The sequence below is a fragment of the Nilaparvata lugens genome, chromosome 1 (assembly GCF_014356525.2).
Source record: "Nilaparvata lugens isolate BPH chromosome 1, ASM1435652v1, whole genome shotgun sequence".
Taxonomy (NCBI): domain Eukaryota; kingdom Metazoa; phylum Arthropoda; class Insecta; order Hemiptera; family Delphacidae; genus Nilaparvata; species Nilaparvata lugens.
Genome location: NC_052504.1, coordinates 45175017 through 45191437, shown reverse-complemented (window position 1 = coordinate 45191437; position 16421 = coordinate 45175017). Strand labels below are relative to the sequence as shown.

The 16421-nt window shown below is 34.1% G+C and overlaps 1 protein-coding gene across 1 annotated transcript; it reads right to left on the bottom strand.

Annotated features, from left to right (window-relative positions):
• Positions 1–7205: 7205 nt before the first annotated feature.
• On the bottom strand, positions 7206–15774 carry LOC120352768. Its single transcript, XM_039434970.1, has 4 exons — positions 15215–15774; positions 10057–10254; positions 8881–9231; positions 7206–7840 (listed from the first exon to the last, which is right to left on the bottom strand). The coding sequence occupies exons 1-3, from the start codon at positions 15323–15325 to the stop codon at positions 8899–8901; spliced, it is 642 nt and encodes a 213-aa protein (XP_039290904.1). The 5' UTR covers positions 15326–15774; the 3' UTR covers positions 7206–7840; positions 8881–8898.
• Positions 15775–16421: the final 647 nt, after the last annotated feature.

Sequence of the window (16421 nt, the reverse complement as noted above, 5' to 3'; positions counted from 1 at the left end):
GAATGAAAAAATGGCGGTTTTCACCAAACAAACTTTGTTGATTAAAAGATTACCTAAATATTATGATTAAAAAACTATGATTTCATTTTCTTCATGAAGAGCAACAATAATTACATATAGAATGGTCATAATAACATACATAATGGTCTCTTCTGCTGTTATAATTTACATTATCTAAATTTTTTATAATTCTGGTTAGTGATTAAATGGAAAAAACATTCTGGGAAACATAAACTTTAACAAAACCATACATAACCTTGATGAGTGAAGAACGTTAATTTTAAAATTAATATTAATATATTTGAAATGCAAAAATAAATTGTTGTTCCAAGACAAAATATCACCACATAATCAAATCCATAAATTTTTCAATGAATAGATTGAGTATATCTTTCAAAATACCTGATGCGTCCATTCTGGACTAGTACATTTATTTATTTATTGATTAACAGACCAAAATTTGATAAACAGTGCAAATTTCAGTCCAAACATTTGAAAAAGAAAAGTATTATTTTATATATACTTTGTAGCACATTTTACAGTCTTATAATACTGATTTGAATTGGTAAGACGATACAAATAGGTGAAAAAACACTTATACAATTGAAAACTTACATTATTATCGGAAATTTTCGGTGACTGCGTAACCTTCTTCAACGTTTGTTGTAGTTGCCAACAACAACCGTTGAAGGTGACGCAGTTACTGAAAATTTCTGATAATAATGTGGTGATAATGATAACCAATTCAAATAAGTTTTATATATACTTTAATTTCGAATGATATACTATGTTTACTACACTATTTGTTAATATAAATGAAAAAATAATGGATCTTGAATAAAATCGTAACTTTTGTCATGTCAAAGAATCAAATATTTTGATCAAGTTGATTGAAATATCTTGCCAGATAATATTTCTCGTGAGATAAGCTTATTGATTTCAATAGTTCAACACCTTCACTAATTTTACCAAAGAGACAAGACAGTTTATTTGATTTTATAGTACCTAACTGTTTAACCCTTTTACTACCAAGAGATGTAATGGGACTACCCCAACCCACATTTTGTCTATTTTAGACACATTTTGTCATGTTAAGTGTATTTTCCAAAATTCTTGAAAAATTTATTAAAATTCAATTACAGTCTTATTTAGAATCAAATAATTTGTTAGTTCTTAATCAGTATGGCTTCAGATTGAACAAGAATACATCAAACGTTCTGTTCGATATCACAAACGAAATAGTGCAAAAGGTGGGTGAAGGTAATAATGTACTTATTACCTTCCTTGATATTGCCAAGGCGTTTGATGCTGTGAACCGACCAAAACTATTGCAGAAATTGGAATGCTGTGGGGTCAGAGGTGTGACACTGCAATGGTTTCAAAGATATTTACATGAACGGAAACAGACCACCTGTATTAATAATATTTCCAGTGATATGTATAATGTAGATTACGGTGTGATTCAGGGAAGCACACTGGGCCCTTTGCTTTTTCTGGTCTACATCAATAACCTCAGTAAAGTTCCCCTAGATAGTAAGATATTTCTCTTTGCTGACGACACTGCAGTTGTATCATTTGGGACTACCTGGGAGGATGCTTTCAGTAAGGCTACCAAGGATCTCTTTGGTGTCAGGAAGTGGCTCGATCAGAACAAACTTACTCTGAATGTTGACAAAACTAAGTATTTGCCTATTTATTTCAAATCAAACAGTAGCCCAGTACAGGAGATCCTCAGGCTCCACTTGATACCTCCCCGCTGGTCGAATTCCCTACATCGCAAAGTGCTCGCTGTAGACCTCGCGCTCAGTGAGTTACATTGACCTGTTGTTATGTTTCTCAAAAATTAATGAATAATTTATCAATTAAAATTGTCTAGAAAAAATCCTAAATAAACATAGAGCTTTCTGTCCTATATAGTAACGTGACGTGTCATCCCGGAATGTGAGTGTGAGCGCTGTTATCACAGGTCTGGCTGCAACTGTCTACTAACGTTAATGGAGAGATACATTTTCAAGATGTTCGATGTTTTTGAACGGATAGTATTATAGTCCACTGGACAGCTGATTTATGATGAATAATTCTATAGTCTGATTTTTACGGTAATATTGGCGGATGAAGGAGGCTCCTTTTTCCTTTTATACTAGTAGTTCTGTGAACAGTATACCTCGCTCATGAATACAACTCTCAATCTAATGAGTAGGGCCAGTACAGTAGGTACAGTATATTGTGAAGATTTAGCCGTGATTGTCATCTACTATTTTCTCCATTGAAAGTGATAGAGACACTGTTTCCAGGGACACCGGACTTATCAAGGAGTACCTTTATATCAAATACATACCTTTTAAATGAAAAAGACTGAGAAATTGTCAAAAAACCACAGATTTATTGATACTCAGAAAGACCGGTATCGGTCATTATCAGAGTTTATCAGAGATTGACAATGGTGTAATTACCGAAACCGGTATTTCTAAGTATCAATAAATCTGTGGTTTTTCAACAATTTCTTGGTCTTTTTAATTTAATGTGAATAATTACCACAATATCAAGTTCTCAACTACACAAAAAGGAAAAAATTTACCTTTACATACAAATTTTTCTCTACAACTGCAGTAATGGACTCCAATACAATAAAGATTTTTTTTAAATAATTTATCCAATTAATTTGATAAATCAATTCAATAATAGTATGATTCAATTTAATTATTCTATGTAATCATAATAATTTATTTTATAATGATATATTATTAGAATAAAATAAAACAATTTTAGTATTATCTGCAAAAAAAATCTGGTAGGAACGAGAATTGAACCTGGGTCCCACAGTGTGACAGACCACGGTCTAACCGACTCGACCACCATGTGCTTGAAACAATACATGCGAAAAAGTATGGGAATGAATTGCTGTATCTTCAAAGACACATCCTTTCTGGATTGAGGTTAGTTTGCAGTTTTTGAAATATTACAAAAAAAAAAACAGAGGTCTTATCAAAAATCGTTATACATAAGTTTCTGCACCTTGTTTCAAAGAACTTGCATACCAAATTTCATCCAAATTGGACAATAACTGCGACTGTAACTGCGGTACAAACAAACAAACAGACAAAAGCCGATCGAGTTGAAACTAAGACCTCAGCTTCGCTTCGGTCGATTATCCTTGTAATGCAAAATTTCCAAAAAACCTTGTATATACTTCGACGCGCAATTTAAAAAGGATCATACCTGTCAAATTTCATGAAAATCTATTACCGCATTTCGCTGTAAATGCGCAACATAAAAACATATAAACATTCAAACATTAAGAGAAATGTCATACCGTCGACTTGAATCTTAGACCTCACTTCACTCGGTCAATAATAATTAAATATTCAAGTACTAACATTTGATAATGAGTAGATTTTGACTGATTCAAGAGTTGTAAATTGATAAAGAAAATATTATGTATAAATAACACAGAGCAACTCACCAGATATTTCCTCTGATATCAGTACTTAGCCTTTATGGAAATTATTAAGGTACAGGACGGATAGAAATTGGATTACAGATGAGTTGCTGTCATTTCCTAGGCTCTTGCAATTTTCATCTACAGAATATTTTCCTTCCATTCACAAATCCTATATGTATGTATGTAAATAAATAAACTCCAACAGTATGGGACTATTTCAATACTAGGAATTATAGACACTGATTTTACGAACTTTTCACACACATTCAACATTGAATACAAAAAGTTTGTGGCTGAAAACATGCCGAGAACAATTTTACAACATGATTATGCAGGGTCTCTCGCAGAAAGACAAAACCAGTTGGGGAAGCGAAAGAATAGAAAAAACGCACACTGTACAGAATCAACAGTGCTCCTATCAGCGAAGAGTCAAAACAGAAGCAGCCATGTTCCTCGATGCCAAATTGAAAAAACTGGCAGGAACAGTATTGCTGAATTTTATTTTCATGGAATTGACTTATTTCTAGCAATTGACAGTTATTTTTTAGTTATAAAATGAATAATAATACTTCTAGAATCAGTTTTCATAATCTATTATGCTATTCACTAAGTACATTTTTGGTTTTGAATGTCTGAATGATAATACAAATTTTTCATTTCCAAAATTATAAATTTGCAATGTATAGTTTAGCACTAGGCCTAGTTGCATTTATGAAACATAAATGAAGTAACTAGTCTATGAATTAGCAACTAATTTGGTAAATTCAAATTAATTCCAGGTTTCTATGAAGTATTTTTTCTTTGGAATGTCTAAATAGACCTTATTAGGTCTAGAGTCTTATAGAGTCTTATTAGTTTTTTTTTTATTTCATCACTTAATGACGATAGCCGTGAAGCTGATTGTACAGAATATTTGACTGTGACTTCAATTGCAGATTGAATGAATAAAGTTCTAATATTCACATTATTGCATTTTTCAAACATGTTTTAACTACTCATTTCAATCATAAGATTGGCCGAGTCATAAGAATCATTATTTCACATAGCCTACATTTCAAATCATTCTGATGTAGAGAGATTGAATTTAGGTTGGCTGTTCTATATGTTTAAAAGTTGAATAATTTAGTGATATTTGATTGCAATATCCTGTATTTTATTGGAGTAGTTTAGGTGTTATGAATGTAGGCTACACTGTGTGTTTTCTGGTAAACCTTGATAAGCAAGTATTTTCCATTGAAGCCTCATTCATATCTACCGACACCAAATGTAACGTGCCTGACACAAACCAGCAAGAGTATTGTTCACAATGTGATTTAAGTGGACACGCCGGTCCGTGTCAGTGGGCTCAATTGCCGCATGCAGACTATGTAAATACGCCCATTTAAATCACATTGAAGCATACCTTGTGGGGCACGTTATGTGTCAGTCAATGTTGGCAGTTATGAGTGAGGCTTGAAGGGTAGACTAAAGTATCTATTTTACCTAGCCCTGTTTTAAAACTATGGTTAATTCATTATGGTTATTTACTTTTCTTTCTGTATAGTATACCAATCCTGTTGCATCCTACATAGCCTAGTATATTATATTCTGCTGTTCTTTTATTTAGTTTTAGTTTACCAGAGATTGACAATAGTGGTGTAACAACCAAAACCGGTATCTCGAGTTCTAATGAATAAGTTATGTGTTGTGACAATCTCCAGTATTTTTATTCATTATAATTATTTTAGCGGAACTTTCGTGATGATGATTACAAGAATATGTATTAATTTTATAACGTTTTTATTAGCTCGGAACTTCCCAATGTGCTAAGGACTTTAAGTTTCACGTGCTCCCAAGTTGTAAGAGTACCACAGTTTGAGAAACACTGGTCTAATTATTTGATTGTTTCTATTGCAGCTCAGGATCATGGAAACCTGTTTTGCCTCATGGCTAGATGCAACATGTGAGTTAAGCAGCAGGTTCAATAGAACATACAATGTAATTTGTCATTGTCGAGAATGGACGATCTCGAGAGAAAACTAAGGAATAGTGAAAAAATTAATTTGTAACTCATATAATACATAAGATTTTCTATAATCAATATAGTTTTTTATCAGATATTTTATTTAAATACTTTAGATTCAAAAATGTAGTTGGAGAGGGCGCTAGTGAAGAAAAATATGGAACTTTGGCATCAAAGTAGAATGGCAAACAAATATATGATTAATAACGGATTGTGATCTGCCTTCACTACAGAAACTGCATCCTATTATATAAGGCGAGCAATTTCTGTATATATTCATTTATTTGGGTATATGGGTATTTATATATGTCCAACGGATCTCAAAAACGGCTCTAACGATATTGATGTAATTTGCAATATAGGAGGTTCTTGATTAAAAATTCGATTGCACATGGTCTCATTCCTGGGAGAACTTGCTGAAGGAAATGAAAAGGATAATAATTATTCATCATTGGAAAAGCAGATGATAATGGAAGATGCAAGTGCCTGTGTGGGAGTGGGACACAATTATGTTCAGCTGTTGAACTATTGCAATCAATCAGCGGATCTCACGAGAAGTATTATCTGGCAATTATAGATAAACCGACTTGATCAACATTATCTGATTTGTTGACATGACCAATGATATGATTTTATTCAAGATCCATTATTTTGTTATTTGAATTAAAGTAGGCCTACCTATATCACCATTTTCAAAGTTAATAATTATTTTACAGTGATTAGAAAGTGTTATTTTGTTATTAATTAAATTGGTTTGTAAAAAATCTGAATTCGAACTTTTCTGTATTCAAATGTTTGGACTGAAAATTGGACTTAAATTCAAAAGTGTATGGAACACTTTTTGGACTACTGTATTTATAGTGTAGGCCTATACATAAAAATTTGGGGAAGAAATAGTTTTGGACTGAGCCTGTTGGTCCTTCCCCAATCAATTGAAAGAATTGTGTTCTGTGTATCAATAAAAAGCATAAAGAATTGTGTTCTGTGAATCAATAAATAAATAAAGAATTGTGTTATTTGTATCAATAGATAAATAAACATGAACTATGCTTTTGTACTCCGGAGTGAAGCTTGGTGCCCCAAGACTAATCAGTAGGCGTAATTGGTGTGAAGTTCCTTACTTTTTGTGTCTATGCTACAAAATCTGAGCACTGTGTCAAAAGTTATAATTGTTTGAAATTTTGATCCTTGAGGTGTCCTTGAGCGCGCCTCTCCACTGGGAAATACTGAAATGAAGTGCATCTAACGGGTGATTCTCATAGAACATGATATTATCAACTTATGTCATTGTGCAAAATATCAATGTGAGGACAATGTAGTTGGTGATGATGGTTGAAGCTGAAAATTAGGTGTTTTTCACAATACAAGGAGCATTGTTGTCAGGTGTACCTGGAAATCTATATGAGATGGAACGCTCTACCTGATCTCAGATTGTAGAGCACAAGAATACGCCCAGAGGGATTTTGAATTATACATCTAAATCGTAACAATCGGAAGATATTGTTGATCAAAAATTAAAATTTATCAAAATTGATTTTTTTCTTCAAATTTCACTCATTTTTGAAAAATCATAACTCAGTACTCATTGGAGATAGAGAGTTCCGAATGATCTCATTTTATTTAGAATTTTATAATATAAAAAAAGTCGAGAGCAATTTTTTCTGTCTGATTACGAGATTTGGCAGAAATAGCTGAAAACTGGGAAATGAGAGGTTTTTGGGCCACCCTGTATCTAGCACAAGGAAATTTTGCATGAAGAAATTGGTTCTGGACTTCTCTTATGTACCCAAATAATATATTAAAAAATCAGAGCTACAATATAAATTGCATGTACCAATGTATATAGTGACTGGACGGACTACTTTGCTAAGCTCGATCAATAATAGTAGATAATAGAGAACATTTACATATAAATACATAGAAAATTTACATCGCATTTAAAATGTACAAAAAAGAACATACATATTTACAAAGAAAAACTGAATATTTACATAACAATCAACTGTGTGCAATAAAATGAATGAAAATGAAAGAAAAAAAACGATCACAAAGATTACTGCCACTGGAACCATGCCCGTGTGTATTGCGTACTCATCTGATTGCACAGAGGGCAGCGGGGAAGGTTTATATTTTGCAGCCTGTTTTGATTTGCGCATGCAGCGCACATACATTTATGACCACATTGGAGGCCCATGTCAGAATATTGTCAGCACAATGTCCAAGCAGCGCTAGGAAATTTATTATTGTCACCTCTTGGCGCATGAATCTCCATAGCATTGATCGGATTGTGTCCGAGTCGTTTTCGGGGCCACTCCTACTTCGGATCCTCTGGCAATTGCCACGATCCATCCTCTGCAGATTCCCGAACACTCTATCTTCGATGATGCAGAGTCGTCCTAGAATAAAGTAATAATTTCAATGAGACAAATCCATCAATTAGTTTGCAAGTTATGGACTATAAACAGTGGATACATTTTTTTGGACCACTCTATGATAAAATAGATTCTTGGAGTGAAATAAAATTTATCAAAGCAAATAATAATGAATTTAAAGTCCAAGTTAATAAATGTCTATAAAATAGTGGCTTCTATTCCATAGAGGAATACATGGATAATTAGTGTATACCTTTCAATAATTGTGCACTTATCAATAGCTGTTATTGGTACATTTAACTTACCGTTTGTACTTTGTGCCAATGATCATATTCATGTATTTGGTTTTGTTTCATCAAAAAACGTTTGCCATGTCTGTAATTGTACAGCTTTATATGCAATTAAAAATTTGATTTTCTCATAATGGAAGTGATTGAACTAGGTACTCGAAATTAATGGATTACTGGACCTGGACACTCATAGTATTCCTGGTGATGGTCTTTATTCAGCGTTATTTGTATAATAATTATATTAAAGACCAAGACCCTGCTCACTGAAATCTTAGCCCAAACCACTAGGCTTGAAGACTAGACATTTTGCACACGTGTTTATGATAGTCTCAAGCATCCCACTAAGAACTGGGTTTCAAAAATTTGTCCTCCTGAGGAGGCTGGGACCACCAAAATTATTATTGTAACATCTGGTCAAGAACTTCAATTTACCATAATCACTTGTTAATGCTCAGAGCCGAACTTCAAACCCTTCAAAACCACCCTTAAAGTTGAAATATCCCAAAAAATTCTTATTGAGCACCTATAAGAAAGCTATATGTTCCAAGAATCACTGCAATCCATACAGTACTTTTCAAGTAATCGCTATCAGTGAGTGAGTCAGTGATATAAGAATTGTATGATGAAAGGAATGAAATGCATCATTATTTAATGTAGAAGTCTCACAGACCGAGGGTTTCAGTAAACGTCCTACAGTGAGGGTTTCGGTATAAGTTTTGAAAAAATGAAATATATATTATGTAATAATTGTAGTTTGTCATTGCAGTTACTCACTTACGAAGCTCCAGATGTCTAGATTGACACCGAACACCGACGGCGGCCAGCATCCTCGAGTGAAAACTCTCCAAGTGGTTGTTCCATCTGCGAGGCGTCTGAAATGTCGACAGGCTTTCCACGCCAATCACCCCCACCCATTACCTGATCCAGGCTTCCCTCATCGATGTAATTGCTGATGGTATTCAGACCGTCAGCAATGTCATAAGGAGGGACCCGGTCATCGTGAGAGGGCCCTCGGTGTGGTGGCAAGTGAGGAAGAGCCATGAGCATCTTCACACCTTTTTTCACTTCGAAGTCAGCACATATTGAGGCCATAAGGCCTTCAGCCACCACGTGCCGCCAAATCGACTGAAAAATGAGTATGGTGCATGTTACCTACAATTTTTAGAGTCATGTCTAGTCTAATAATATAAGAGTGAAAACTCTTTGCCATTGTCAACAATTTAATTAATAAACTTTGTAACAATTATTCTGTCGTCTATGGTTTAGGGTAATATGTAGTGAACAATATCTTCTGTTTGTTACCATTTAGATATGTATAATTCAAAATCCCACTTGGCGTATTTTTGTGCTCTACAATCTGAGATCAGGTAGAGCGCTCTATCTCATATAGATTTCCAGGTACACCTGACCAGTGTTTCTTATATTGTGAAAAACACCTAATTTTTAGCTTCATCCATCATCACCAACTACATTGATATTTCACACAATGATATAAGTTCATGAGATTATGATCTACGAGAATCACCTGTTAGATGCACTTCATTTCAGTATTTCCTAGTGGAGAGGTGCGCATAAGAAAGTGCATCTAATGGGTGATTCTCATAGAACATAACCTCATAAACTTATATCATTGTGTGAAATGGAACTTTCATGTTGCAAATTATACTAGGCGGCAGGTACTTTCGACGCCTGCGCCATATTTACTTTGTTCCTATGGATTTCTGAGACAAATATCAAGTACTGCAAGAACTAGCAGATGCAACTCCACACTGCTTCTTTTTTTAATATTCAATTTCATTTGATGAAGAAATTGGGATCATTAATTTGCAAGAAGTATTCATCAATGTATGAATTTTATGTTTTTTCTTTTAAATTTTCAATTGTATTTCTTTGTACTCCCGAGCAAAGCTCGGCACCCTACTGATATTAACGAGTTAAATCAGCACTCACTTGGCAGAAGTGAAAACAGCATCCTAAATGCTGCGCCTCTGGGAATACCACCCTGACGGCATTCACCAGTCCGACTTTGAAGTGGGTGGTGATTGACAGAAAATTACAAGTGAGGAAGTTTTCGCGCATATAATACAGCATGCGCCGGTAGCTGTCCTCCATTCTCCTCTTCATGAGCAAGAACGCCACCGGCATAGTCTGAAACAAATAAGCCAATCACTTATTGCAAAAAATCTGGTGTGGCACACTCATACCAGATTTTTTTGCCATTGTGATATTTTCAATTCATAATGATCACATTATTTTAGACAGAATTGAGGAACTGTCACGTCTCACAATATAAATGATAAAATATTGTGAAAATAATGATAAATCTTATTGATCAAGTTATTAATTTAAATATCAATATTTCTTATATTTTGCTGCTTTGCTTTGAACTGCATTTTGCTGCAAGTTTTAAACTGAAATATTGATAGCAACTAAAGCTGGGTTTACACCGGTGAAAAAAGTTTTCAACATTTTTGTTATCATGAAAAATTTCTCTTAACAAAAGTTAATAACTCATGTTTTCAACATAAAATTCCTTGTTATTAGAGAAAATGTTATTAACACATGTTAATGCCTTTTGTTAACTGATGACTTTTGTCATCAGTTGATAACAAAAATTTTAAAAGCTTTTGATATTAACTCCAATAGTTAATAATAAAAGTTTTTTAACATTTCTGCTACTAAATGATGTTAATAACAAAATTTATTCAAGCTGCGTTTGCACCGGAGTTAATAACACGAGTTATTAACAAAAAGTTATCAACTTGACTGAATCAACAAAGATTTCTCTTTACAAAAGTTAATAACTCCTGTTTTCAACAGAAGATTTATGTTATCCTTCGAGAGTCGTTAAAGATCAAAGAAAATGTGTTATGTTATTAACAAAAGTTAATAGCCTCTTAACTTTTGTTATTAACAGGTTCCTATTTCCCCCGCAACCCCCTCGCCAAGCATCCTGTTACACAGATCGCACCAGTGTTCCCTACCAACTACAGCTGCAGTCGAAACACATGACAAAGTTATTCACTTTTGTTAATAACAAAATTAGCAGCCAAAAGAAAATGTTATAACATCAGGTAATAACTAAAGGTACGTTTTCGTTTATGCGAACTTATCCAATGTCAACAGTAACCGGGTCGGGCTCAATTTCAATATGGCTGAAAATCAGTGGTCGACTGCGGATGAAACGTTTTCGTTTGCACGGCTGGGTCGCAATGTCACCAACCTGAGCCAAGGATACGATAGAATTATTCTTCTGTAACCAGTTTTATCTGCCGTGGCTTCAGCAACTTTTTCCCTAAATTTGTTTTTATTGATTAAATTTATTTACTAGCCGTCAGGCTCGCTTCACTCGCCATATCCGTCTAGCCAGGGGGCTCCGCCCACTGGACCCCCGACTGGATTGTCCAAAAATGAGATCAGCGGGCTCGCTTCGCTCGCCTGCATGTAGACCTCAGCGGAACCTCTATACCGAATTTGAACGTATTATGTCAATTTGATCTCGAAAAACACCTGTTACTATATCAGCGTATCAAGTATTGAAGTAGCAGTACCCAATCAATTTTTCCGCGATAAATCAGGACCTAAATACCTATTTAGGAGGTACTGGATAAAAATGGTATTTAGGAGGTCCTGGATAAATGCATTTCAATCTTCAACTTGGTGCCAACCTAACAAAGTCAACTCAACTTACTGCCAACCTGACAAAATGTTTAATTTAGTTACCAGAACAACTGTTTCGAAGAGGTACTCTCTCTATATTATAGTTCTATATTAACATATGGTATGAACATTTGAATCATAATTTCAAGATATTGGAATAAGAAGAATATTCATGCTAAAAGACGAACTTTAAACCCTTAAAAACCACCCCTAGAGTTAAAATATCGCCAAAAGATTTCTTAGTGAGCCTCTAAAGGGCCAACTGAACATACCTAGCAAATTTGAACGTTTTTGGTCCGGTAGATTTTTAGTTCTGCGAGTGAGTGAGTGAGTGAGTCAGTCAGTGGGTGAGTGCCATTTCACTTTTTATATATATATATATATATATAGATTCTTGATGCTTGTGATCGAATAAAATCCTGTATTCTCTGATATTTTAATCCATTTTTCATCATCAACTTCACTAAACCTTCTGGTCAATTTAGAATTATTCCCAGTCTTTTCTTTGACTGTTGCCTGCTGGATCTTCTGTGATATATTTGAGGTTAGAATTCTCTGCGGATGGCCGAGAGACTGCTTCTGGAGGAGTGCTGCCACAGTCGAATGCGTACCATGTTTGGTTCGCAGTGAAAAATTTGCATAAACGAAAACACTCCTATGATTTAACACAGAAGGAGTCGGCCATTTTGTTCGAGCCCGACCCGGTCGCGGTTGACGTAGGATAAGTTCGCATAAACGAAAACGTACCTTTAAATTAATGTTGATAACTTTTGTTGTCAACTCTGGTGTAAACACACCTTTACTATAATTTGTTACATTAGATCAGATGAAGATCATTATGTTAATGATAACCTATTTCAATTCAAATTATTTTGAATGACAAATGAAACTTTTGCTTAAAAACTTTAAATTTTTTTGCTTTTTATCCCAGCTGTTATATTATATGAATACTCTCTGATGTGTATTATTAATAATTTGTTATTAATAAAAGTCACCAGTAAAGACATGATCTGTTTATTTTACATTTCAACTTCCAAGTACACTACACACTACACATCATCTCCCTTTCAATACAGTGCAATGAAAAACCATAAATCGGAATATTAAAAAACAAAATATTTCAACATTTGAAAATCACTGAATTTGAATATACAGATCTATTTTCTTTGGGGGGATTTACTACTCTCCCAGATCTAGTACAATATGGTTGTTTTGTGTCATTACAATGTGCCAGTGCCAATGTATTCTTATGTAAATCATTATACATTTTCTCTAGCCCTTTCTTCATCATTACACCTATTATACCAATTCTCAGTTGCAAACATTGGTCGAGCATCCCCTGGATACTCCATAGTGTTTTGTGAACTAAAATTGGGTGAATTATTCGATTTCCTCAAATGAGCCATATTCCTCCTCAACATTCTATTCTTCTCATCTCTGATCCAGAACGATCTTGGTGTATCGTGTCTGTCTACTACCTTGGCCCTCTTCCATATTTTTACATCATTATCCCAAAAAGTTACATCATCTCCCACTTGAAAATCACTCCTAGTCCTAGCCCTTGAATCATGATAACTTTTAATTTTCTTATTGCGATCTGTGACCCTTTGTCGGAAATCATTGTGTGGCTTACTCTTCAAAACATTAAAATTGTAAACAGGAAGTTTGGTCCTTATTAATCTGCCCATCAACAACTCACTAGGTGAATAAGGTGAACCTAGAACAGGTGTTGCCCTGTACTCCATAAGCATAACATGTATCTCTGCATCACACTCAAGAGATTTCTTGAGCATTCTTTTACAGATGTCCACTCCCTTTTCTGTCAGAACATTACTTCTGGGATATCTGGGACTACTTGTAATGATATTTAGACCCCAAGCAACAGAAAATTTCTGAAACTCAAATGAGTTGAAAGGAACATTATCTGCTATCAACTTTTCTGCAACCCCATACATTGAAAAGATTCGTTTTAAAACCTTAATAATGGCCCCCGACTCTTTTGTATAAAGTTTTACTAGCTCTATCCAACGGGAATAATAATCCACAACCACTAGGTATGAAACTCTACCAAACTCAAGAATGTCACAAGCAATTTTCTGAAAAGGATATTCGGACATTTCTTGAACAATCATGGGATCTCTGATATTTTTAACCCTGAATTTTTCACATACTCTGCAGTTGAGAATGTATTATTCTATATCTTTATACATGCCCTTCCAATAAAACAAAACTTTTGCCCTAGCCTTTGTTTTATTCACACCAATGTGTGAGTCATCATGCAATTTCTGTAGTATGAAACGGATTAAATTTTTTGGTACAATAATTCTCTCATCAAAAAATAACAAACCATCAAATACGTGAATTTTATCTCTGAGATTATAGAAATACATATACGTATCATCTACACTATTCTTACATTTAGGCCAACCATTATATTGCAATAAATGCACAATTTTACTGAGTACTTTATCACTAGCCGTTTCTGCTTGAAACTTAGCCTTGATCTCTTCACTAACACTTACTGAATGTACTACTTCTTTTACATCCAAATCGATACTTTGTCTCACTTCATTTTGTACATCATTACCAACATTTCATGCTGCCCGACTCAGTGCATCAGCAAAAAACATTCTTTTTCCTGGTACATAAACCAATTCAATATCATACTTAGATAATTTTAATTTGATACATTGAAGTCTACTGGATGGAATACTATTTATATGTTTTTTCATGATTGAAATCAATGGCAAATGGTCTGTTTGAATACATGTTTTACGCCCATAAATATAATGATGAAATTTTTTACATGCAAAAAGTACAGCTAGAAACTCCTTTTCTATTTAAGCATACCTTGTTTCCGTATCAGACAAACTTTTAGAGGCATAACAAACTGGTTTGTTATCCTGCAATAATACAGAACCAATAGCACTCTGGCTGCTATCCGTTTGTATAACAATATCCTTATTACTATTGAAGGTTTGCAAAATTGGATCTTGAGTTAGCAGAGACTTAAGTTTATTAAAACACTCATCATGCTCCTTATACCACACAAATTGACAATCTTTCCTTAACAAGCTACGAATAGGCTTTGATTGCCCAGATAAATCAGGAATAAAATCTCGCAAATAATTAATTATGCCAAGAAAACGCTGTATATCCATCTTATTTTTCAGACGTTCATATTCAATAATAGCCCTAATCCGCTCTGGATCTGGCATAACTAATCCATCCTCAAAAATATGACCTATATATTTTATTGTCTTCACTTGATGTTGGAATTTAGATTTATTGAACTTGACATTGAATTTTCTAGCCCTTTCAAGAACCTTCCGAACCAACAAATTAAGTTCCTTTTCAGTTTCAGCAAAAATTAACAAATCATCCATATAAATTAAAACATTTTCCAAATCACCAAAAACTTCAAAATATTTTTGAGAAAATACTTCACCTGATATGTTGAGACTAAAAGGTAAACGGTTAAATCTGTATGTTCCAAACATTGTTCCAAAAGAACAATAATCAGAGCTCTTCTCATGTAATGCAATTTGCCAAAAGCCATCCTTTAAATCTAAAGTTGAAAACCATTTTGCTCCATTTAGCTTAGCTGATAAGTCTTGAACTGTTGGAATAGAAAATTATTGCTTTACTGTACACTTATTCAATTCATAAGGATCTAAACAAATTCTTATAGAGCCATTACTTTTTTCAACTACAACCATTTTGTTTACCCATGTACTGGGCTTTTCTACTTTTGAAATAATATTTTCTTTACACAACCTCTCTAATTCTTCTTTTACCTTGCTTTGCATCTTAATTGGCAGCCTATTTGGAGGTTTTGAAGTTGGGATAGACCCTTCTTTTATTTTGATAGAGTACTTGGTAGGAAAACAACCTTCACCCTCAAAAACATCTTTAAACTCTTGAGCAATGCTAGTTTTATCTCCAGATAGACAAATTTCTTGAACATGATTCCTTGATATTGAACCTAACTTATCACATGCTGAGAGACCTAATATAGGACACAGTGGCTGTTTCACTATAATAAATTTCAACATTAAATTTAGCTTGACTTGCCCACAAGTCTCAATCGTTGAATTGTTATAAGCCTGCAGTATTGGACAATTACTTTCAACCTTGAAATGTGTTCTTGATTCCTTACATATCTGTTCAAATACTCTTTTGGAAATCAAATTTACATCAGCTCCTGTATCTAGCTTGAAATCGACAAGAGTATCCTCAACTAATACATTTTCTAGCCAAACAACAGAATCCACATATTTTACTTAATCTATAAAATATGCCTCTTCAACCTTATTTTTTATAGCAGCTTCTTGCACTACCTCTACACTTCTACATGTTGAGCTAAAATGATTGAGCTTTATGTAATGATACAAACCACATTTTGAACATTTCACCGAATTTCAATCATCTCGATTCCCTGGAACATTTTTACGAAAATGAGTATTTTGCTGGTCATGTCGTCTTGCTTCATCATTGATGTTTCCAATGCTGACCTTGTCAACACTCCTTGGTTGCATGAGTTTCAGTTGAATCTGATGTAGTTCGGCTATTTGGAACAAATCCACTGCATCTTGGAGGGACACCTCACCTTGCTTTACCAATCTGTCTTTAGTGTCTTTATCGTTTGCAAACAG

Bases quoted from the DNA above. Each gene is read 5' to 3' on its own strand.
- LOC120352768 (XM_039434970.1), bottom strand. From the start codon at position 15,325: ATGGCTTTTGGCAAATTGCATTACATGAGAAGAGCTCTGATTATTGTT. The intron at 10,255-15,214 runs GTGAAGTATTTT...TATTTGTTTCAG, and splicing joins TTTTAGTCTCAACATATCAG to ACTATGCCGGTGGCGTTCTT. The intron at 9,232-10,056 runs GTGAGTGCTGAT...CTCATTTTTCAG, and splicing joins GCTGTTTTCACTTCTGCCAA to TCGATTTGGCGGCACGTGGT.